This window comes from Danio rerio, chromosome 9 (assembly GCF_049306965.1).
Source record: "Danio rerio strain Tuebingen ecotype United States chromosome 9, GRCz12tu, whole genome shotgun sequence".
Lineage (NCBI taxonomy): Eukaryota > Metazoa > Chordata > Actinopteri > Cypriniformes > Danionidae > Danio > Danio rerio.
The window spans coordinates 23,328,755-23,355,000 of NC_133184.1; the positions used below are offsets into that span (position 1 = coordinate 23,328,755).

General features: G+C 37.1%; 2 protein-coding genes across 4 annotated transcripts in view; both read left to right on the top strand.

Moving 5' to 3' along the window:
* The window catches only part of rev1 (REV1 DNA directed polymerase), a 247,872-nt gene that overhangs the window by 142,985 nt on the left and 78,641 nt on the right, over nucleotides 1-26,246 (top strand). The window lies entirely within an intron of this gene.
* On the top strand, nucleotides 9,904-11,831 carry sox1a (SRY-box transcription factor 1a). The gene is given in 1 exon segment (NM_001002483.2): nucleotides 9,904-11,831. A coding segment is annotated over 1 exon segment (1,011 nt). The 5' UTR covers nucleotides 9,904-10,222; the 3' UTR covers nucleotides 11,234-11,831.

The following is a 26,246-nucleotide window of genomic DNA, read 5'->3' on the forward strand; positions in this document are numbered from 1 at the left end:
GATGTGGTGGAACAGAGATTCGCATCATGGATGTGCAGCTGACAAATCTGCTGCAACTGTGTGATGCTATCATGTCAATATGGACCATAATCCTTGAGGAATATCTCCAGTACCTTGTTAAATCTATACACACAAAGAATTAAGGCAGTTCTAAAAGAAAAAGCAGGTCCAACTCGGTACAAGTAAAGTGTACCTAATAAAGTGGCCGATGAGTGTATGACTTCACTCAAACTAATCCTCATAATGAGTCCTTAATTACCTAAAACAAGCAAATAATTTCACCTAGCAGACCTATATCGACAAACACTAATGAGGCCTGCTAGTGAAGGCTTACTGTGTGTGTTTGTTTACACAGAAGAGAGAGAGAGTCAGGGTAGAGCCATGGCAGAGGGGGGAAAAAGCAGGATTATTTGTAATTACGTGTGCCAAGTGTTTAATGCAACAGATTGGACACAATAGCGGCGGCAGAATCAGCTGCATATGAGTCCTCCATTATCCTGCGCTGGTGAAGTTGGGAGACAGATTGCCGGCGTAAGCAGCACAGACAGGCTTGACACCTGCTCGCGGCGCTCACGCTCATGCCACCACTGGGGAGAGGAAACCTGATTAACCGCGCTGTGCTAATAGAGAGAGGAAATTAACACAGCGGTATCCTGGTGAAGGAGAGCTACACTCAGAGAGGGGTGTTTAACCACTGGCAGCCAGAAAAGCCATGGTGAGAGATTAATGAACTGTGCAGTGATGGAGCTCAGAGTCATGCTGTTGATGGGGCTCAACAAGTCTCTGTTTGGGGCTAATGATTCGCCGAAGACACTGGATAGTGCTTTTCCAGCTCTAAATTTAAGGCCAGTTAGACGAGGATAAAACTAATCACTGCATGTTGCCCTGTAATTACTTTTTATAACACTGTTCATTTGCGTAATGCTATTCCTCATATTTGTTTCATGTTGTTTTGAATATTTGTACAGCGCCCCTGTTGGTGATGCCGGAAAGACTTTCTGACCTCAAGACCTAACTAAATTCTGCAATTGTACAGCAGTGGTTGGAGATTTTTTTGGCCACTCTAACCATTCTCTTAGCATTACATTGGGACAAGACAGACACACGTATTCTCTTAACATTGCAGTGGGACAAGACAGACACATGTCCTCTTCCAGACTGATTCATAACACTTCCAGCGGACTGGATTTCTAAATATTTCCCTGCGGTTTTCTTGAACAGGGTGTCCGCAGGGTTTAAAAAAATATTAAAAGTTGATAAATCAATTATGAGTATTTGAAAACCCTTAAAATGTAATAAAAATTCTTAATCATATTTTAAGAGGTCTTTAATTTTTGTTTAAGCGTTCTCCAAAGTGTTTGACTCCAAAAAGCATAAATGTATTTGTTTTCTTCCTAATAATAGCAACGGCGTTCTCGATCCACGTGATTGGTTCGGGCTGGGGTGTGTCCTGTGAAGCTCCCCTATCCGGGTGATGTCACGTAAATTGCGACAAACATGGGAAGGTGATGTGATGCTCTTCACATGTGGCGAAACCATAGAGCGAAACAGACGACAAAATGGGAAAATGTAAGTTTGCCAACTCGGGGTTGAAGAAAGATGAGTTTAAAAAGTGTCTAAAGCCTGTGCTGGACACAACAGTGTAATTTATTATTTAAAGCTTTGTTTCTTCCAAACTTATCTAAGTTCTGTTGCATGGTTGTGCTCTATTGATTTATTTAACTACAATTGTTTATTAACAACTGTTCATTAAGTTAGAGGTTTGATACCGGTTAGAACTTGAAGTAGCGATGAGGTTTTAAAATATTCTGAGAAGGTCATAAAAAGTCTTAAAAAGGTATTGAAATTACCTTTAGGATTCCTACATATACCCTGTTGAAACCACTTCCCAATTTGTGAAGCTTAACTTTTAGTGCTAATCACATCTGCTTCGTTCTCATCTGTTGTGCTGAATGACTTATTGAGTTTGGCTTGTGTTTTACTTTATATCCATTGACCTTATTCTTCGATGCGAATGTGGGCTCCTTTTTGAGATTGTTTTAGAACTTCCGATTCGTTTGCCTATGGGAGAAATGACTAGGAAAAATAAACAGCAGAAAATGGTCAAACTACCTGCACTACAAACACGTGTATGACTATACAGACAAAGCAGAATCATATAATAAGAAAATATTAGTTTGCAACATCAAGCAAGCTGTTTTTAACATCTAACATTGAACATTAAAATGTTGAGCCAAAAAGATTCAAATGGCTGTGCTCGCTCGTATGCTAAGAATAGCCAACATGGAACTTTTTCTTGTTTAGTTACCCAGGTGTAGGCAAGGGATGATAAGCGATTTCAAGGTATACAGCAGTTTGGGAAAGTCGCCAAAAACTGCCAACATTTTCTGTTACACTGTTCCTACGGTATACTGTATGTAGGACTTTTTTAACATTTTTGTTTTGTTTATTAGGACAACTGTATCTCCAGCAGAAAAGATATTCAAAGATGCCGTTTTAATTTGAAAGAAATCTGTGTTTTTGCAACTGATGAAGACAGCAGAAGTCAGTGATTAATTTAAATTATTTAGTAGTAATAGTAAACTGTATTGTCCTTGACAGGACATTTGTTATGGGCTTCACCATATTGCTGCAGACATTCCATAAAACAAACAATAAAAAACAATCCAAAATACAGTAGTTACAAAATTATAATCCTAATTAAGTTAAACTCTTTTTTAATAAACCCAATGGGTAGGGCCAGATGGAATCTGCAGACGTTTTTGCTATTTCTTTGGAGAATTTTGGTAAAAGTCTGTGGATTTCTGTGGAATTATTTTGAGAGTATCATAACTAAAACCTTAATATATAAAATAAAAAAACATCTTTTTAACTTTTATTTAATGTTTAAAATGCAAATCCAATTAGATTTACTTTATTTGGTAAATTAAGCAAGTTTGTCATAAGATATATCTAGTAAAAGACAGAAAATAATACTGTATAAACTGCATTGTACATAAATCAGATGGACATTTTCATATTAGTCAATACTATTACTGAAATTAATTAAAAAAACTGAATAAATATAGATTTACACACATTTACTCAAGTAAATAAACAGAATTAATGATGGGCTAAAAATCCTGTGGAAATCTGTGGAAAATCTGCAGAATTCTGCGCACGCAGATTCCGGGTGGGCCTACCAATGGGTACAAAGGATTTCTTATATCGTTTCAACCTACACTTAGGGACTCAAGGACACTTAGGGATTTAGCCTGGCATGTTTACTGCTCCAAAATATTTTTAATGTTTCTTAAAATAAAATACACTAGTCGTTTCCGAAATTGCCTACTGCTCTGTAAGTACTGCATTTGAATTTGAATTTACTACTCGACTGATAGAAAAGTATGTTCTATATAGCATGAATGTGAATAGTATAAAGCTCGGATATACCGAATACAGAAATATGATTTAAAAATATTTTGCTCGTATGAGTTTATAGGAGTGCCAAAAGTTGTGACACTTATATATTTAACAAATATCTCTTTCTCTCTCGTATACATTTGATCAGCTCACATGGAATTTTAGTTGAAATTTTATTTAAATGGTGCATGAAAGAAGCCTCATGTAAAGAAGAAATGGTATTATTTAATCTGTGATGTTTGGTGATCAGATAGGGTTTTGCAATATTTTGTATTAGTTAAAGTGCTCAGTGTATATAAGTCCACCCCTCACAAATCTATCTTTTAAATTCATATTTTACTTAGAAAGCTATACAATATTTTGTGCGTATACATTAGATTAGTCAGTACTAAAGCTAATTCTGGAGTTTATCTAGCAAAATAACTCACAATAGCGGTCCAAAAACTAGCACACCCAAATTTATGTTATAGAAAAATATTAAATACAAATCAAGAGAAGCAAAGTAATGAAAATTTGGTTTAAATTTTGTAGATTGTAATTAATTTTTTGCAATATTTTGCTTGAATTTAATTGCATTATCTTTCAATTTCTAAACATGTTTGGTGACTAAATATTATTTTAATAAATTTTTCTGTTTAATAAATCTGTTTTGTTTAAATGCACCAAAATACATTGCCTAAATTCACTGAAAATTAAAAAAAAAAATCATTTTCAAAATGGGGTGTACTCAATTATGCTGGGCACTATATTTTGTGTAATAGTATAGTAAACATAAATGTATGTATAATAGTAGTATTTTGTTCTGTGAGGTTAATTATAGTATTTTAAAGTCATAAAGTTTCCCTCTCTTTATATATTTAACACAATATATATATATATATATATATATATATATATATATATATATATATATATATATATATATATATATATATATATATATATATATTTCTTTTTTTTGTCATATTTTGAGCTAAACATTTAAAAAAAAACTATTTAAAAAAACAATAAAAATTGGCTTACCAATAATAAAATTCACATTCTTCTTTGCTTACCAATTTGCCTGTATTAGTGGAGGGCTCTGCGGTTCCCCTCTATGTACTGAAGTTTAATATGTATGAGGCAGGGAGAGGTGAATTGGATTGAGTGTGCCGAATCGAACTGTGTCTGAGTGTGGTGGTTTGACTCTTTTTAAGAGATTGCCTCCTTTAGGTATTTACTGGTGACAGGCTTTCTTTTCATTGGGTATCATGAGGCATTTGATAAAGTCTAGACTGATATTCCCTTCAATCATTCATAATATCCCTAAAGAGGTCATTACGGCATTTAGCTTGTACCTGAGGGAGAACCTGCTCCAGGAAAAATGCTATTACATATTTGCGGCTGATGGAAAGAGCCTTGAGTTGATGTTTACAGTCAGGTTAAGTGGGATGGCAAATTTAAATGTTATCTTTCACATGCAGCATGCACATATATGTTAGCTTTACTCTTTACATGAACAACTGGCACGGTGGTTATCAAAAGTTCTGAATTTTGATGGTCGAAGGGTGATTGAATAAGATGTCCAGAGTATTGAGAAAGCTCCGGTCATCACAGGACTCTGAATGTGTGTGTGTGCCATCAGATGGCAATGATGTGTTTCTCTGAGTTTTTCTGAGCCACAACACAACAGCTTTCCAGAAACCTTTTCCAGCCTGTCAGAAACATGTGGTAAAAAGAAGCTGCTGCTGCTGCTCAGGAGCCCTGAATGACATCAGAGGGCTGTTAGAAACACATTTGTGCCTTACTCATACAGTTATTGATGAAAATGTTTATTTTGTTATGGTGCAAATTGTTCCTGTAATTATAAATATGTAATTGTAAATATATACAAAATAGCCTGTTTATTCAATAACTGCATAAGTAGACAGACGGAGGGACGGACGGACGGACGGACGGATGGATGGATGGACGGATAGATAGATCTAAGTTTCTACTTTAAGTTTTGTTAAACATTTATAAAGTTTAAAATAATTTGTTTTACTTTCAGTACAGTAGTGTTTTTGTGAAATTATGACATATTAATTTCATAAATATTTATTTAATTTCTTATTCACTTCAGTTTAAATGTAAAAACATTTAGTCTATGCTGTGCATGAATTTAATTTCTAAAGAGAAATGCAAGTAACACATCAATTTATTTTAAAAGTAGAACTATTTTCAGTATTAATGTAAAACAAGATTTTTTTCCTTTACGTTAAAAATTGTTTTACAGGGAAATTTAACAAGATAAAATACGATAACAAAATTCTGTGAATGATATTAAATTAAATGTCTTTATCAACATTATTACATCAAGTACTTGATGTAAATACATACTTCAAGCATATATGATTGTACTTTAATACTTATTTGGTATACCACTTTACAATATGGTCAGTTAATGCAATAACTATAACAGTGAGCAATACATTTATGATTTTAAATACTTGTTTACAGTGCTTAATAAACATTGAGCTATATTTTTATGTTATTAGCTTAGTTGATATTTATTTATATTAGTAAAAAATGCAGTGTTTCTGTATATTTGATATAGTATTTGATAAATTTGAAAGGATCATTATAATTAAATGCCTTCAAGGTATTTGTCAGGTTCTCTAATGTATTTAATACTGTTAACAGACAGAACTCTGTAGTTCATTGTTAACAACAATATAGACCATAAAGTTAACATCAAATGTTGTTTATTATGTAAACAAGTCACTAATAACAAAATATGTGACATCAATGATTATTTTAATGGCTGTAAAATGTAAATACCACTAAGCTAGTAAATATGCCAAGTTGCAATAGCCTATAATAGACAATACAAAGGGATTCCCTGCTCTTTGTCTCTGTCCAGTAAAGAGGACAAAAAAGTTTAAAGATGGGGATCATGAAGACTGAAAACTTTTTGGGAAGGAATGAAAATGAAATGTTAAATGAACAAAGTACAAACAGATATCTTATTTGTGTGGATGCAGTGAACTTCATTTTCCCTGTTCAGTGGCAGCAATAAGCTAAAGCTCTCTTTATAATATCCTTAAAATTCAGACGAATCCGATGAGTGAAATGCAGGAAGAGTGAGAATGACCGGGTTAATTAAAGTTATTGAGCGTAATGCTCTTCAGAGCCCTGCGGCACAGGGGCACCGGGGCCAGCCTTCGGTGCTGACTGCGGAGTGAAGCCGCGGAGATGCCGCTGCCGCCGCCGCCGGTCCCTTCTTCAAGTTCGTTTCCAAGGAGGAGAGACGCGTCGCGCCAGGACTCCGCCCCCTTCTCCTGAATGCGCGAGCAGCTGCTTTCAAACCCAACTGCTCAATTCCATTCATCCTCGAGAGGGAACAAAAAAGTGGCTATTTATTAGAATACTTGTTTTGTATTGTTCCGCGTCACACAAAAGGGGCTTTATTATGTAAGAAGGAACCCTTTCGCCGGGAGAAACAATAACTTGAAATTGTCTTTAGAGTCTATAATAAATTTCATTTTCTTGTCTCTCTCCTCAGTGTGTAGTGAGTGGTGGGACTGGGAGCTGGGTATCTCTGGCCTTGGCACACTAAGTGTAGATTTTAGCAAGGATGGCGGTCTGGCGAGTGGCTTTGGCTGGTTTAGGACAGCGATAGAACCGGTAAGGACGATTTTACCTCACTGCAAATGAGGGACTTTATATAGCTAAAAACAAGACTTAGTTTGATAAAGCTATATTCTCTTCTGGCGAAAGAGTTTCTTCGGTGTCTAGTGAGAGTCTGTAAATAAATGTTCTTATGTAGAAACTTGATGTATTGAGACAGTGATGTCGCTTGACCAACTCGTTGTGAGCGGAGCAGAAGTTCGGTCCGTCAGCTCGACCTGCGCCTGAAAGCCCCTTATAACGGAGCGCTGTGACTGTCCTCAGTTGGACGGAGCTCGCATGACGTGCTGTCTGTAGCTGTTAATCGGATAACAGATATCAACGCGACATTTTTACAGAAACAGTCCGGGATGTCTTTTGGTGTTCGGTCGGTCCAGTGTTTGTAACTAGGCGCATTTTATCAGAGGACTCGGAAATAATTGTCTAAAGATTATAACAAGCGCTCGTGTTAAGCGAGAACAAATCTGACGGAACTCACCAGCTTAGCTTTTTTATTTCATTCATTTTTATATTTGACGCTTTAGAAGAAGAACCTGTTGGGCAAACCAGCTCACTGGTCCGTCAATTCAAAGAGTATTTAAATAAATAAACTGTAAATGTTTTTTTTTTTTTTTTTGGTTACATAAAATTGTTTATTAATTATCTATAATAAGAAACCGATTTAAGTCAGCGTGATATTTTTTTTATTAAATATCTCGTCTTAGTTTTTGTTCCCTGTTTAAAAAATTAAATAACGTTGCTAGTGTGTCTATTACTTGAAATAAACTTTTAGTTCTGATCAACAGATTGTCACTATCAATTGAATAAAAGGATTTCATCTAAAGCCCTCGTCTTACCACAGTCCTTGTTAAGTCAACCTGCTCATAACAAGATCCACACAAAGGACTTAAACAAGCAAATTAGGTTAAGCAAGTGAAAAACAAATTGCCTAAGTTTAGGATGCTTCTATGTTATATTAAAATATTAAAGTTTAAATAAAAAATGTTAAACACACATTGAAATTATTATTTCAATCAGCCTATTGTCATTTTATATTTTATTTTTTCGGTTAATTTTAATAATCAGTTTTCACTCTCTTTATAATATGTGATCATAAAATATGTACCCTGGAGCATTATATATCCCCGTCCCCTCGTCACAAAATAGCTAGATCGCAAACATCTGTGATAACCCTTAACTGTCACCTCATGTTTTTTTTCTAGCAAGTACATCTTTTAAAATATTTGTATTAAAATACTATGTTTTGGAAAACTGCTGTAACCCCAGCTCTCGCACGTGCGCTAACAGTGCCCTATTGCCCCCAGCGCGCGCAAAACAAAGACTTTGTGAAGAGCGCGACACTGAAGCAAAATGAGAACTGACAAGGTGCGTTGTTCCAGGAGGGTCACAATGCGGTTTAGCGCTCTAATCCTAAGGACAATAAGATGCATTTAAAATAAATAAATAAACGTGTTATTAAATCTGCATAATCTTTACCATTAAACTAAGAAAAATATTCAATTTAGAATGAATTTCAAACAGACATTTTACGTATCTTTGTCATTGTATAGTAGCAATTAAACACAAAAGATAATATTAGTACTTCAGTTTTCACTAATATTAGTTACATATTCTATGCAATTATTAGTCATAGTAAATGCTTTCTGTAGTCTGGGCACATTTGAAACAAAAGCAAAAAACAATTACTTTGCGAAACCTTTCATATTAATGTGATATTTTGATGGATTTATATAATAAAAAAATATATTAGTTTGTCTATATGTACTGTTTTATCAACATAATTAATAAAATGGCAACATGTAGACCACAAAATATGTGAAAACAATTAAACCCGTGCTGCTTGTGAAATAAAACCACTGTCCAATAAATGTACTTGAAACTTTAGCCTATCTCTCTTGATTTTAATTCACATTAAAAAAAAAAACATTAACATCCCTAAATAATATAATTTTAACATCCCTTCATAGTATATTCATATTCCTTCTTTGTCGTTGTCCCTGGAGCACAAAAGTTTTGTGGTCCAGGGTAAGTGTAAGGATTTCATGAACATTTTCTCAGTCGGTGTTGCGGTTGATTTAGCCTACATGTTATACAATTATTTTTACAGTTGAATTAAATGTATGGCCTCATTCAGAGCTCGGTTTCTTGATTGCCTTACATTCAAATGTGTTACCTTATTACCTTTTTATTTTGTGGAAAAAAAAACTTTGGGGTTCAGTTTACACAGATAAAATTTACGCAGAATAAAGTCTTAGCAGTGCACCACCAGACGGCAGTATCCTCGAATTAAGAACCTCAATTTAATGTCATATGTTGTACCACTTAAAACTGTATATTTAGCCTATAGTTTTACACACCGAATAACTTGCTCTAGTGCGATAGTGTGTTATTTTTCACCAAAAATCTGTAATCTAAAGCGAAGTGAAATAAGGGGCTTTTTACCGTTTTTATTAGTTATTTGCCATTTATGAGAAATTAATTTCGACCTGTTTGCTTTCGTTTAATAGTAGTGCAATCACAGACAATATCAACATGGCTTACAAGTGGTTGGATAGCCTAGACGTTTTTTACACAAAGATTTGGCAAGACGTCACGAGGGTGCATAGGAGCTATTACAGTTATTATAAGGAATTAGATCGTATCTTGTAATGTCATCTAAATGGATAAAATCTACCATTTGTCCTCTTGTTCATTTATTGCTACCATTGAAAAGGCTCAAACTGCTACCTCAGTATTTACTCTAGTTTAGAGGGGGCGGTGTTGACCCTTCGTGCACCCCGCCTACTAGTTCTTTCCTCGTTGTCTACGTCACTCGACCGAACTCCATGCAAATCGCTCCTCACTGGAACGCCATTGGCCGCTCGCTCATTTTAATCGCTGTCAAAACGCATCATATGGCCGCCGCTTTAACTAACTCTTCAACTCCACTAGGAAAAGTAACTCAAATGCACGTTCAATTAATGTGGATGTGAAGCGGCAGTCGGAGACGACACTAAACTGGCTACAGGAGCGAAAAGAGAGCCCGAAATTGTCAGCAAACGGTTGGGAATAAGCTGAATTCCACACTTCATCGGAGCTCCACTGGCTCGTGAAGCACCTGTTTCAAGCGGACTACGGAGCGCCGAAAGTTCATGCTTTTTCTCTGCTAGTTGAGAACTTTTAAGCCACTTGAATGTATAGCATGATGATGGAAACGGACCTTCATTCCCCGGGACCCCAAACCAACACGAACCCGGGGCAAACGGGTCCAAATTCGGGGAGCAAAGCCAATCAAGACCGCGTAAAGAGACCCATGAACGCGTTTATGGTCTGGTCTCGGGGCCAGCGCCGAAAAATGGCACAGGAGAACCCCAAAATGCACAACTCTGAAATTAGCAAAAGACTCGGTGCTGAGTGGAAGGTGATGTCAGAGGCTGAAAAGCGGCCCTTTATTGATGAGGCGAAGCGGTTGCGAGCCATGCACATGAAAGAGCATCCGGATTACAAATACAGACCGAGGCGCAAAACCAAGACCCTGCTTAAAAAGGACAAGTACTCGTTGGCGGGTGGCTTGCTCGGCGGTGCGGGTGGTGGAGTCGGGATGAGTCCTGCGGGGGTCGGCCAGAGGTTGGAGAGTCCTGGGGGTCACGGAGGCTCGGCCAGCGCTGGCTACGCGCACATGAACGGCTGGGCGAACGGCACTTACTCCGGCCAGGTGGCTGCCGCGGCGGCGGCCGCCGCGATGATGCAGGAGGCGCAGCTCGCTTACAGCCAGCACCCCGGCAGTGGCTCTCACCATCACCACGCTCATCACCATCACCCGCACAATCCTCAGCCCATGCACCGCTACGACATGACTGCACTCCAGTACAGCCCCATCTCGAACTCCCAGAGCTACATGAGCGCGTCCCCGTCCGGCTACGGTGGGATATCATACACGCAGCATCAGAACTCCAGCGTCGCGACTTCTGCCGCCATCGGCACGCTGAGCTCGCTCGTCAAGTCCGAACCCAATATCAGTCCCCCGGTTACCACGCACTCCCGAGGCCCTTGCCCCGGAGACTTGAGAGAGATGATTAGCATGTATTTACCGACCGGGGAGTCCGGGGATCCGTCTGTGCAGAGCAGACTGCATGCCTTACCGCAGCACTATCAGAGCACGACTGCCGGAGTAAACGGAACTGTCCCACTGACGCATATTTGAAACAGCTGATGGAAAGCGATGGGTAACGCGCATTCAGAAACACTCCACCAAAAATATTTACCTCTTTTTTTTAGATTGTCATTGAACTACTTTTGTACAGAATGTTTTATGATGTTCTTGTAAATTAAAGGTAAATATTGTTTCGATTGCAGTTCGGAGAGAAACTGAGGTCTTATATCAGATGTATCACTTTCAGTGAAGCATTGTTTAAATATGACGTCTTTAAAATGATCCTGACAGCGTTTCTGGCCTCGCCAAGAAATATGCGACACACTGTTATTCTTTAAATATTTAAGTTTCTGTGCAGATTGACTTTTAAGTTGATAATGACAAAAGTCTAGCGTGAAGAACTCAATGAAATGTTTTTGAGAGCCCATAAAGAGTTTCCTGCTTATTACATTTACCAAAACGTTTGTATACGTGAATTAATGTACCAGATTTATGTTGTAATATTTCTTGTAAATTGTGAATAAGTTTTAATATTTCAAAAGGCTGGCACGTCACTGCTGCTGTACATAATTTATGACATGCATTACTGCCAGTTCAAATCTTAACCTTGCGTTGATTCATGGTCTAAATAAAATTGGAGAAAAAGTTACTCTGCTCTAAACCGGTGTAAGTTTTGTTACCTAACTCATCAGATTTTCTCATTTAATGTGTTTGGTTTACCATACTTGTCTTGTGGACACGTTCTCTTCGTTGTTTGAAGATATTTTAGGCCTATCAATCGGTTGTTAATCAGATATTAACCTTTATTTAAGACATATTTAAATTTATAATTCACAGGCTTTAACATATGCTGATGAAATCTTTAAAATATCAAAATGGAATTTCTAAGTCGGTCACATCTGACTCAGAACAGGTACTTAAATATTTTTTGTGATGAACATACATTGTTGATTTGTGTACTGTACACTCACAAACACAGACACGCAGATCTTTAATGTTGCTTTGTGTTTTTTATACCATAATTGCGGCTCCAGTGGTCTTAAAATATGTGAAAAATAATGTAAAAAAGCAAAGATAGTTTAAAAAAATAAATGTTATAATATTAATTATTAATATTGAATTTCATTAAATGCAATTATTAGAATACCGAACTTGAATGATAAATGTCACTTTCCAAATTTGCAAAATATTGTTAGTGTACTAAATGCACTGGTCTTTATGTCTCTGCTTATTTATAATTTGAATAGTTAAATTAAGTTTTAATTCTGTACTTATTTTACAATTTAATTTTCCACAGTAGATTCTGAATAGTGCCTGACTTGTATAATTTTGAGTAGCCTACAGAAAACAAGCTAATTTTGTGTGTATCATATAGACGGGTTGCATTGACACCTTGCTTTGCGTGCCCCGAAACGGAATTTACTCATAAATTGTCATGAATAAAAAATTGACCATTTAGTTTAGTTAACTTGTGTTTTTATAAAATCTAACGCTTATAGTTAATTTGGTTAATTTTGATCGGATAAATGCGTTGTTTATAGCTAGATAAAATAATTCTTATAATTCACTTTCAAATGTTAAACAGTACATTAGATATTTTTGTTGAAAAATTCTGTGTAGGTTGTTTCACTAGACCCGTTTTAGTATTTAGAAGAGCCCACGTTTCTCTTTATAGACGACTTTTTCATAAACAATTCACATGATAGAGGCCCACTGAATAATCAAAACATATTTGTATTATATTTGTAACATATTGTATAGTTTCTTAAAGGAAATGTGTTTGGACGTTTTAATTTCGCATGTTATTATAATTATACTTCGAGTCGTATTGGCTGTTTATTCATGATTCCCTGTGAAAAACACCTTGTTATAAAATCTTTGTGGCTGAACATAATGTGATCTGAAACAGAAACCGAATGATGTTTAACAGTAGCTGGGATCAACCAGCAGAGACGCTGACCTCTGGGAGAGAGGGTCAAAGGTTATTACAATTACCTGCTGTCTCCCTGGGGCGAGTTTAGCAACAAGTGTCAGAAGTGCAAAGCCGCAACACATTATGACACCAGACGTCCTTTTTTCTCTTGTTGGGATGCGCATGTGGGGCCTTCAATATCTACAGCACACACGTAAAATAAATATGAAACAGAACATGTTATGTTGTGTTGAATATCTTAAAAACATCTTGAAGAATCTCGATATGCACTGACCATATTTGTATTTTATAATTAATAGTTCTTTCTTTGTGGATTCATCCACGTTTCTTTCATGAAAACAGCTCTTCATTTATTCTTAGCACACACTTTCAGTTTCCACTGCTGATAGCACACGAGAATGTCCACTCGGAAGACATTTGTGTTTATCTGCAGATGAAAAACTACACGGATTAGCACCGAAAATAGAGAGGCGGAGAACCAAGTCACGGCACTTGCCAGGTTAAAGAGAAGCGTTCTGGTAAATTTAACCAAAATAATTTACTACCCAGCCAAAAGAGGGGATGGCACGCGGAGTGGGATGGGTGAATAGGATGGGATGGAGTTCGAGGTGGGAGGGGTGGCGGTGGACTCGAACCAATAAATCGTCTCAACGTGCGATACCCTTATCTTGTAGCCACCGATATATTCTGTGCTGGGAAGCCATCAACACTGCTGGCTCGTACGAAAACTCCCGATCTCTTGCACTCGCTGTCCTAAATGGGGATAATTAGCATCACTTTATCACGCCTCTGCATATTTTCTCCCTTCTCCAAAAAACCCGGTACACTGCTATTGGTCGATGCTCTGTCACAGAAGATTACGGAGACAGATTGCACGGAACGAATGTGCTGAACGAGATTAGGGAGGAATAGAAATAGCAACTGGGCCAATAAATTCCTCGCGAGGGCCTTATCGTGCAATTACACGTTGACATGTTTAACAATCTTGCTGCCTCTTAATCCTGCGCCCTTCCAAGAGGCGAGATGCTGCGCCGTAATTTCTGCAGCCTGCGATTCCGGAGCAGTAATTTAAGCATGTATGCAGAACGCCACGAAAAGGCAACTTTGTTCAAACTTTTATCCACCAAAAATGTTTCTGTCTTTCAGCTAATTACAAATTATTTGTTTCCCACCGTAGACAACGTTCCCTTTTAACCACAGCTGACACAGAGCAGGGGCCCGGGTACCGTCGCATGTTAATCAGCCCCATAAGCTTCACCGCGACTTTTTTGGGGGTCTGAATTGCGTCATTATTGCCCAGAAAGAGCAAATTCACTGGACTAATTTAGTGATGCACCCATGGGATTGCTTTTCAGAGATTTTCTCATGTTGTTGTGCATCACTGAGAATTCAATTACCATTATAAAACGACTGCTGTTCACAAAGTCTAGCCTGCTTTATCTAAATAAATAAATAAATAAATAAAATATAGCCTTGTGCTCGCTGACCGGTCGAAGGCTGCATGAATTTCCAAGGCGCAAACTGCTTGTTTATTAAACTACCCGTTCGTACCTTAACTGTCTGTTTTGTCTTTCTCTCTCCCCCCTCTCTCTTTCTCTCGCCCTCGTGTTCGGCAGAGAGGTCTGTGTAAGGATGATTGTGAGAGACTCTGCTGGAATTTGGCAGGCCCGCTGCTTGGAGAGGCGCCCCACGCTGTGACTCCCATTCAGCGGTCCAGCGCGCTGTGAGGTTGGGAAGTTTCACTGAGCCGTGCACTCAATGGCTCCACAAAGCTGATTACAAGCCCCAGCGAATTCCTGAAGGGACCGGGCAGCCACGCAGGTGTGCGGGAAACCGGGGCAACCCTTCAGAGTTATAGTGACAAGCCAGGAGACCACACAAAAAGCAAAGAGTCCCGGGAAGCGGCCAGGGATTTGGTGGGAAAAAACACCTTAAATGTCCTCTCCCTTGTAAGCGAAAAAAGAGGAGAAACTTTCCGAAGTCCCCCATTAAACTGATGCCCAGTCTCCTCAGGACAGCGGCTGTGCTGTTAAAATCAGACACATATTTCTGTTTATTTTTGGCATATGCATTCTGAACAGTCTGGTGTGTATAGTCCCATGCACGTAAAGATGGGGGTTCGGGTTTAACTACGATTCATAAAACGTAAAGATCTGCTTTGCCTTACCGTGCCCAATTCTTTCTCCCTGGTGCGAAAAAAATCTACATCAATGAAGCAGACAGCGTATTTAATTAGAGCGGAGTCTAACTATCAATTACTCAGGAAAAACACAGGATCCCCAAGGACCGGTAATCAGCGCGCCAACAGTCGGCCGCGCGCTCATTACAGCCAAGCGACGGGCGGGAATAATAATCAGGGCGCGGCGACGCATCTGCCTACAGTATTTCCATCGCTTCCTGTTGCCTCTCAGAACTTTAATAACTCGACATTTTTACTCAGTTTACCCAGCGGTAGCTCTGTTGTGGACGGCTTAGTAAAAAAGGCCCACTGTCTTTTCTCTTGTAACCTTATTGTAAGAAGCTTACAGCATCATAACATAAACGGTCTTTTTGTGATATTTCATATTGCATGTTTTTATCAAAATCATAACCTCTGATTTACTACGGCGCTTTGTTTTTTCTTTTTCTTATTAAACACAATGGGCTAAAAGTCGTAGGACACATTACAGAAAACAGTAAGCTACTACTATCTACTACGGCATTACAACGTTCAGTCCACTTATACGTTCACTTAGATAATGTTTGTATATTTTAGTTTGCATTTTCAGTTCCTTCACTGTAAAAATCATGGTTGCCTTAATTTTTTAAAGCTGAATCAAATTAACTTCATGAGTCTATTGAACTTTTGTTAAACTGACATAAAACAGCTTGCGTAACTTATAAAGTTAAGTTAGAACATGATTAACTTAATTTAATAAGTTACAATGACTTATTAAAAAAGATTAAATGACTTTCAAAAACATATTCTGTCAGGACTAATTGATTATATAATGTGTTTACAGTGTATGCTAAAGCAGATGGGACTGAAAGGATAGAGTAAATGTAGAAATGAATTAATTTTTTGGTTGTTTGTGTTCTTTTGGGATTTAGGAATAAACTATCAATTCGGTTATTGACTACTGAACTTGGTTTCTAACCATGCAACTTTTTTAAACAGTAAAGGTGCCATAAAGAACCAAAAAAAAGGGATTTCACTGTGATCACACGGATGAACTTATTTGGTTTCACAAATAACTTTATAGTAAAAAGTTCTTTAAATGTTGGGGGAAAGCCTTTTTCTTTATTGGCTTTGAAGAAACCTTTTGAGGATGAAAATGTTTCATTGGACCTTAAAAGCCTGTCATGGAACCGTCAAAGCCAATAAAGAAGAATGTAGTAGAAAAACATTTGTACTTTGAGAGTTGATACTTTGTTTTCACATTACAAATTGTCGTTAGAATTGTCGTTTAAAAGTACTTGTTTTCTAGTTAGGTTTAGAGAAATACTTATGAAATATGTAACTTTTGCAGTGCAGCACCTTTCAATTAATGGACGTCAAAACACCAATAAAAGTCTTTGAGTATGGGCCCGGTTCTACTTTCTGCGCTAATCTAATCCTCCGCAGAGTCAACAAGGGCTAATTGAGACCAGCAGGGCGCAAACACCCATTTACAATCACTTTCTCCCTCGCTCTTGATTGTCCCGTTGAGTCGTTTTGCGTGAGGTTTGGGACTTGAAAGTAAGCACGTTGTCTCAATCTATAGATTATGTTGACTTTTGAGTTCTGAATTATACAAATGGCAAAGGCCTCTGAGATTTAGGCATGTTTCAGTTCCCATGCTTAGCCTTATAAATATGCTATAAAACCATTGCAGTCTTGGCCTCACCTGTGTCCTGTCACCCCTGCTGTCCTCGTGTGATTAGAGGACAAAAGCACTTACCCGGCCCGGCTATGGTAGTCAATCAACCACAACGGACTATGCTAATTGAGGGGAAAGGCGAGAGGAAGACGAACAGTGATCCCAATTGTTCGGCGAATTTCACAGCTCAGCGCAGCTGCAATGCTACTGTTCTCTCCCAATACACTCTTCCTTCACTTCTAACACAACTCTACTGTAAGCCGAAGTCTGTGCGAACAGGAAGTGATTTTAAAATACTCTCGTTTTTCCCACACAAGTTGATAATTTAACGAAAAACAAAAGTCTGTGTAAGTCTAGATGAATGACGTGCACTAAAAGTTTTAGAGGAGCTGTCCAGGTCCTGAAATTCACAACACCCGCATGTTCTCTGTTGGTCTATTTCAAGAGCGATACATGTTAAAATATTAAAAATAATTGAATTATATAAATTAACTTTTGTTTTTAGCATGACTTTACATAAAAGTTTCGCATGGCTTGATCAAGTTTAACCTTCTGGTGCTACCAAAAATGACGGATTTTTAATATCTTGTTTTTTTTAAGGGGATTTAATGATATGTACACCTCTTAACGTTTGAGCATAGACCTGAAAACAAAATGTCCAAGGTAAAAAAATATACATCTTTTGTTGTAGATGTTTTGCAACACAGATTTACGTTTTTTGTCTTTTAAAGGTACTTGGTACATGGTTTCAGCAGGTTTATGAATGTAATTTAAGACTTAAAGAAAAAAAAAACACTAAGAGTTTTTTATAATGACTAGTGGAAAATGTTTACTTGCCCCATTAAATTTCAAACCCATATATACAAACAAATGTCATTGTAAGGAATATAATTGAAAAAATAAGACATGTTTAAAATGATTTAAGGCCTACAACTCCAAATTTGAGTGAATCTAAGACTTTTTAAGACCACAATAAAGGAAATTTCAGACTTAAAGAAAAAAAAACACTAAGCTTTTTTTTTCTAATGGCCAGTGGAAAATATTTACTTGCCCAAGTAAGTAAATTCAAACACATATTTACAAACAAATGTTACTGTAAGTATTGTAAGATAATTAAACCAAAGTGGTAAATAGAGTTTAAAAATGTAACTTTTAGTAAACCATTGCATTAGATGGGTTGTTGGTTGTACCAATTGAGCAGCTTTACATGGACAAAGGAAAATTAAGACCTGTTTAAATTGATTAAAGGCCTTCAACTCTAAAATGTTGTTTTGAAATGTAAAAGACTTCGTAAGACCCAGCAGACGCTGTGGTAGATCATACTGAAGGGGGAACATGTTCTTTAAAAAGTTAAATAAAACGCTGATTGTTATGAACAATACACAGAATTATCATTGTCAAATCTGATTTAAAATAAACATTTCCCCCAAAAAACGTTTTACTCCAAAACAGAGATTTATATCTCAAATTTGAAATTTGAGGTTGATATCTCAAACAAAACTAGTTTTTAGTAAAATTTAGTTTTGGAGACCCAAACATTTCCAAAAGAAGTTATTTTATTGTGTCATTTCTGATTGTGAATAACACAAGAGTGACTATTGTTTTATTTCAGGACCATTTATGTTTTTTGTATCATATACATGATTCTCCCTCCTACATACTTCTTACACAGCAAGTGACAAAACTTTTATGTACCAGTTTCATACCTTTCTGATGAAGTAAACACTTACAAAAAGATACATTTATTTGGTCAAAAAGATAAACTGATGGTGAAAATGAATGCAGCATTTCTTGGACAAATGCAGGAAAGCCTATAAATATGTTAACTAGCCCTGCTTGTCATAGCTAATATTGTGAGCTAAAGATGTAAACACAAAAGATAACGATTAGCGCATAATAGGTAATTTATCACAAAGAAAATCAAGAAGTTGTTTATTCTGACATAAAGATTTGGAGTACGATTTTTATATGCAATTTCAGAAGCCTATTTATCTACCTCTGATCAGTCTTTGTTTTTTCTGTTTTCATTTGGCTTTCTCCCATTTCTCAGCCTGAGATCAAATATGCTCCTCCAAAACAACTTCTCGCGCATCTACAAAAAGAATGACAACTTTAACTGTAAATTACTTTTTCCTCGCATCTAGTTTGACCCATCTCACAAGGTGCCCTTCCTCTCAGCAGGGGTCAGAAAATAGGCCTGAGAATTGTTTGTGTTTTATCGCTGCTGGAGTCCCACTGTGCTTCTGTATTTTCTGATGGGATAAACTTTGACTGTGTCTGATTGTGTTGCTTTTACATCTGAAAGAGGGAGAGAGAGACAGAAAGAAACAACAATAAAAGAAGTTGATGTTTATGGATTGGTCATTGATTTTGTTGCTCTTGGCTGTATGGGCCCCCCCTTTTTTTAAATAAAGACAAGCAGGGATATGGGAGCGTGTTGAGTGGCGCGGTTTGGATCTGTAGGAGTGGATGGAGTCCGCGTGGACAGTGGCTGACAGTTGAAGTAGCTGCCCTGAGGGCTGCGTGACGGATTGGGGGCAGCGGGGTTACAGCTGATAATGACACACCCCACTGAGTGTTATTACTTAAAGACTGTGCCGGGCTGAAATGACATTGTAATGGGACGGGGCTTTTTGCCACGTTTTCACGGCACTGGGTGCTCTCACTCTGCAACTTGCTTCCCGTTTCTGTGTCCTCTTTTGTCTGCCTCTTAAATGCTGTCTGTTCCTCTGTCTCTCACTCTTCCCAATTCTTTTTAGTGGTACATGCAGACTCACTTTTATGCATGCATAGGTTCCTGGCAGAATTTTGGTGCATAATTTTTACTGTCTGAAAAGACTTGCTTCAGTGCATCTTTCATGTTTACCACTGAATGGATGGTCTGTTTGGCTCAGATCAACATTCAGTTCCAACTTACTATGCCTCAAATGTAGTCAAGTTGTTTCTGACGATTTCCTTTAGTTTTTTTTTTTTTTTTTTTTTTTGCAGGCATCAGTACATGTTGTCCTTCTAAATCAGTGAATGAATGCATTTATATAGCGCTTGGACAGAGCTGCTGCGTACAGAACATATAGATTTGACTGGTTTTGAGTGCGTGTTTGCGGTTAGTTTGTGATCTGCAGTGACAAGCTCCTGGTGTGAGTAAGCTTGCACTCATATTGTGAATAATAAGCAGCTTTCTCTCTAATTGTTTCAGTTCTTACATACAGATGGACTCCCTGCGTTCATTTACAAAGACGTTTTTTTTTAGCCGTAGTGGTTACTTTACTGTAGTACTTAAAAACACATTAGGAGAGAGCTCAAGTCTTGGGTAAATCAGAATGAACGCACACACTCGTATACATACACACACATATGGATATATTTAGTTCGAAAACAAATGGGGCTTTCATGCTTTATTTATTTGTTTGCTTATCGATCATTAAAATACGCCCTGCTTAATGTCATTACTTCCCTAAGCAATAGATTATGACCATCATACATTTTTACACAAGATAGTGGATATATAATCAGGCATATTATTTATAACAAGAATCATTGGATGACATTTTAAAAGACTCTATTTAAGGATCACAGTGTATAAGTTATTAGTTGTCATTTTAAATCTTTATACTTTGGCACTATCCTCCAAACCACTAGGGTTTTATACATTTGTCAGCAAATAGATAATTATTCAAAACATTAAAGAAAATATTATAATTATCACTTGGTTGTATTTGTTTTGTTGGGTCTTTTGGTTCAGCATGTTTATGTAAATACACGGTTGTTTTAACTACTGCAGACGCAAAGCTTCATTTCAACATTTAGTTTTATACATCATCATTTTAACAAATCAATACAATTCGTGAACCCAAAGACCAGGCTTTTACCTAAAAGGTTTCGTATTTTAAGTAAATCTTCACTTTATATATAATGAGTAACCTGTCCAATAACGGCAAGAAACATTGTGTTGTTACTTTTGATAACAAACTAAGCAAAATTTTTAAAATTCTGCCTATTTTATCATGAAATTGACACTTTTCTTGAGTGGAGAGCAGAGCTCAGATGAACTGGATTAATCCTCTTTACTACTAGTTATAGTATAAAGAACAGCCATTTTTTTAGCCATGGAAAGACATCAGATAAACAGCACAGATTGTCATTGCATCACACTATGAAATATATTTGGTGTCTAGAGCTTGTTAGTTTACTAAATTAAGTGAATTTCTGCAAATACTTTGCCTATATTAGCCCATATTTTCTTTATTTGATGCATGTTAAAACACAATTTAGAAAAGTTACAAGATTAAAATATATTTGATTTACATTTTACATGTAAGCTACAAAAGCAATGTTTACTTTGTTTTTCCTTATTAAAAAACAACACTAACTGTTTTTTTAGTAAAGCACACACCTTAAAGTACACAGTCTAAGAATGAAAGAACCATGGAAATCATATGTACAGAGGTAAAACTTGTAAAGAATTCAGGGATATGTTGTCAGCGAAGAATAATATTAATCAGTCAAATAAGGTCACAAGTTTTAGGTCACATGACAAACTAAAAAATATAAATAAGTCAACTGAAATGTATATTGTAAATAAATAAATAAAAAGATTATGATACACAGGGTTTGATATGAGTTTTCATACTATCAGGTATTATCAGGTTATTTAGTATAGGTTTTCATTGAAGGTTCATAAGTAACTCCCAATGAAGCAAGCTTTAGATCTGGAACAAACCCTTTTTTTATACACTTGAAAGCATGTCAGCTATATAGTAATATTCCAATAACTGCAATTTACTAAAAGTATACTAAGAGTATCAGTGTACTTTCTGCAGCTTTGCATTTATTACATTCAGGCTAAGCCTTAGGAAAGATTTTATGTGGCTCATTTTTATACGTATAAAGTCTGTGTACAATTTTAAATTAAAATATGTCTACATTTTTTGAGCATCCATGTTCTGTAAACACTCCTCCCATTGTTCCTAAATGAATGATTGTATTTCAACAAACTTGCAATTTACTACTGATTACTCCTATGTAAGTTGGTTTCTGTAGAGTGGTTAGGTTTAGGTATAAGTTTCTGTCAACATTTACTCGTCCTCCACTTGTTCCAAGCTCTATCGTTCTAGAAGAACGTAACGTTCTTCAGTTGAACACAATAGACATTCTCAAGAATGTTGTATAGCGGCAACCATTGACTTGCATTGTATTCTTTGTTCATATTTATGTCAATGGTTGCTTTTTGCCAACATTCTTTAGAATATCTTGTTTTGTATTTAAAAGAAATCATAAAAGTTTAGAACCATTCAAGTGTGAGCAAATAGTGATGAAACCTTATATCTTTATTTGTACTAACAAAGAGCCAGCTAAGAAGAAAACAAGTTAAAAGTGAGAGGCTGTGAAAATGTAAAAGCAATGTTTCACACGTATAAAGCAAATCACATGGGTGAAATTGAATTTTAAGCCTTTAACCGTGAAGTACGCACAGTTTTTAATAGGAATAAATCAAAACAGCCATTTAAAAACAGGCATTTAAAAAAACAGTGGAATTCTTTTATCTTCGCTGTACTTTATATTGAGATCCTAAAAATAATAATAGTGGATAATTGATCTTCAGAATAATTTGCCACACTAAACACACATGTGCTGTGGCCAAACAGCAAGAGCTGCCCAGTATGAGCTATTATGACAGCGGTGATTCATGAACATCTCAGTCAGCTCTTCTTAAGTGTGAGCAATAACTCTGACCCTGCAACTTTAATGTGTTTGGAGGAAGAAAAAAAAACAAAATAATGCAGTTTCTCTGAAGAGTAACCTTAAACACAAAGATGACTTTATGGCTGATGGACTGTTTTAAACGGCTGTGTCTCCTCTGTTTCAAATGTGGCAGTATTTCTCTGCGGGGCTGTGGAAAAGCTGCCATTTCTCTGTGAGGCGCAGTGCCAAAACCCGAGACCTCTGCCAAAAAAGCCAATCCTTTTACACTGTTAGGCGAGAAATCTTTTAGTGCGCGCAACACACAGATGCAAACAGCAATCCGTTGGCATTTTGTCTCTCAGACACACAGGGTTTGGTGATTATTTTTAGGTGGAGGAGATTAGGTTAATGAGGGGTCAGTGGGTGACCATAAGAAACAGCGGCTCGGTTTCCTCTGGATGTCACTGATAGCTCTTATAGCACATGACCTTTGACTCCGCTTACAGTGAGTGATCAACACACGCAGCCGTTTAGATGGACCAGATTACAATAACAGCACCATGGACACTGGATCCTTTTCACCCGGCTCACGGAAATATATTGTTTGATGATAAGCAAAATCACAGCTAAAGAGGGTCCATTTGTAACAGTGGCTTTAGATACTGACACTTTTGTGTGGCTGAAACTCTGGTCAATTTGAATCCAAATAATGTCTTTTAAGGTAAATGCTGAAGATGCAACAGTATATTGACTGCTGATTAAATTATTAGCGAGGAGCAAGTTTTTTTTAAATTAATTTAAAATCATCAGCATGTTGGTCATTACTTTAAAACACTCACCAGCCACTTTATTAGGTACACCTTACTAAAACTAGATTGGTCCCCGTTTTGCCATCAGAACTGCCTTAATCCTACATGGCATAGATCAGGGGTGTCCAAACTCGGTCCTGGAGGGCCGGTGTCCTGGAGAGTTTAGCACCAACCCTAATCAAACACACCTGAACCAGCTAATCAAGCTCTTGCTTTATATACTAAAAACTTCCTGGCAGGTGTGTTGATTGAAGCAAGTTGGAGTTACACTCAGCAGGACACTGGCCCTCCAGGACTGAGTTTAGACATCTCTGGCATAGATTCAACAAGGTACCTAAATATTCCTCAGAGAATTTGGTCCATTTTGACATGATAGCATCATACAGTTGCTGCAGATTTGTCGGCATTTTTTATCATTTAAGTCCTCCACCACATCACAAATGTGCTCTATTAGATTGAGACCTGGTGACTGTGGAGGCCATTTGAGTACAGTGAACTCATTGCCATGTTCAAGAAACCAGTCTGAGATGATTCACACTTTATGACATGGCTTGTATCCTGCTGGAAGTAGCCATCAGAAGATTGGTACATTGTGGTTATAAAGGGATGGACATGGTCAGCAAAATTATCAGGTAGGCTGTGGCATTGACACGATGCTCAAATGGTGCAAATGGGCCAAAGTGTGGCAAAAAAATATCCCCCACACCATTACACCACCGCCACCAGCCTGAACCAGCCTTGCAGGATGGATCCATGCTTTTATGTTGTTGTTGCCAAATTCTGACCCGACCATCTGAATGTCACAGCAGAAATCGAGATCTTCTAGATCTTCCAGTCTTCTAATGTCCAATTTTGGTGAGCCTGTGCCAAATGTAGCCTCAGTTTCCTGTTCTTAGCTTACAGGAGTAGCACCCGCTGTGGTCTTCTGCTACTGTAGCCCATACACCTCAAGGTTGGACGTGTTGTGCATTCAGAAATGATCTTCTGCATACCTCGGTTGTAACGAGTGTTTACTGTTTAAGTTGCTGTTTCCTGTCTATCAGCTGAAACCAGTCTGGCCATTCTCCTCTGGCATCAACAAGTCATTTGCGCCCACAGAACTTGTGGATCACTGGATATTTTCTCTTTGTTGGACCATTCTCTGTAAACCCTATGATTGTGCATGAAAATTCTAGTAGATCAGAAGTTTCTTCCCCATTCTGATGCTCAGTTTGAACTGTAGCAGATCGTCTTGACCATGTCTACATGCCTAAATGCATTCAGTTGCTGCCATGTCATTGGCTGGTTAGAAATTTGCGTTAACGAGCAGTTGGATAGGTTTACCTAATAAAGTGGCCAGTGTGTGTGTGTGTGTGTGTCAACCCCAAATCAGGATACATTTATTGGAGAAACAAAAAGAAAAAAGATATCAAAAGTGAGTTTGTGCTTAAAACTAGAAACAAGTATAGTTATCAGAAAACAAATAAGTGTAGTGTCATTTTCATGTCAAATCTGCAAATAAGTGAACAAATGACAAATATCAGTATTACTATCACTATCAGAGTCCATATTTTTGTCAAAATTTTACCTGGGCCCAAAATATTTTATACGTGCATCCCTGCTAAATACTGTGTTTTTCATAAGTTTGTCTTCAGATTATTTTAATATGTTTAATAGATGATCAACAAATCTGCATTTATTTGCTCCTAAATACAGTAAATTGTAATAATTTGAGTTATTTTTAGAACTTTAAATAATTTCTTCTGCTTTGTAAAAGTTATTTATTTCTGTGAGGGCATCATTTCTCCACTCTTCACTATCCCATGCGCTTTCATAAATCATTATAATATGATTTTATGCTCCAGAACATTTCTTATTATTCTCAATGCTAAAAACAAAGAATTTTATACATATTTTAAACCTTTATACATATTATCCAGGATTCTTTAATAAACAGAAGTTCCAAATAAGATACCTTATTTAAAACAAAAACCTTTGTAGCATTATAAAACTCACATTGATTATTTTTTCTGTCAATTTAAACATCCATCTTCAATAAAAGCATATTTCTACCAACATAAAACATAGAAAGTTTCATAAAGTTTATTTGCAAGGGGAAAAGACCAATATGTTTTTATTTCCCCAGATGAAGTCATGCTTTCTTTCTTCAGCATCTCTTTTCTTGCTCCCTGAAGTTTAACAGTTGCATGCACAACTTTGGCAGAGCTCACTATGAGATAACCTTGAGCACATTGTTGATGAACATACTTCACTATAAACATCAATATGGCTCAGCACCAGAGACTGGACACACAAAAACCAAAGCACACAGTAATAAACCCAACAGCCAAATCAATCAGTTAGCACATTACCATAATTAACAGCATACAAGCTATATGACTCTTCAGGTCTCGCTTCTCTGACCTCGCCATTATAAAACATCTGAAATAAAGCTGGACCATAGTCTGAATGCCAGCATGTAGTGATCGTGTCATGTCCGCACAAGTTTTCGAAGTCCCCCGGCTCGTGCGCGAGCTGAAAAGAGTAGATCAATTTCTAATAAACTTCTTCAATAGGCCAATTTTGCCTTTCACTGGCCGCTTTGAAAGGCTCCAGTTAGCATTTAGAGAAAGAGATGGAGAGCGAAGGATGATTACAGAGAGTACAGTATACGCCACTGAAGGTCATCACTCAAGGATAATGAGCGCTGTATTGAAACTACACCTGTTCCTGCCATCTCTTTTTCCAACCCGGAGAGTTCACCAAATCATATTGATCTCAAAACAACACTACTGATTGACGCTTGCATTTCAGGGGTGCGA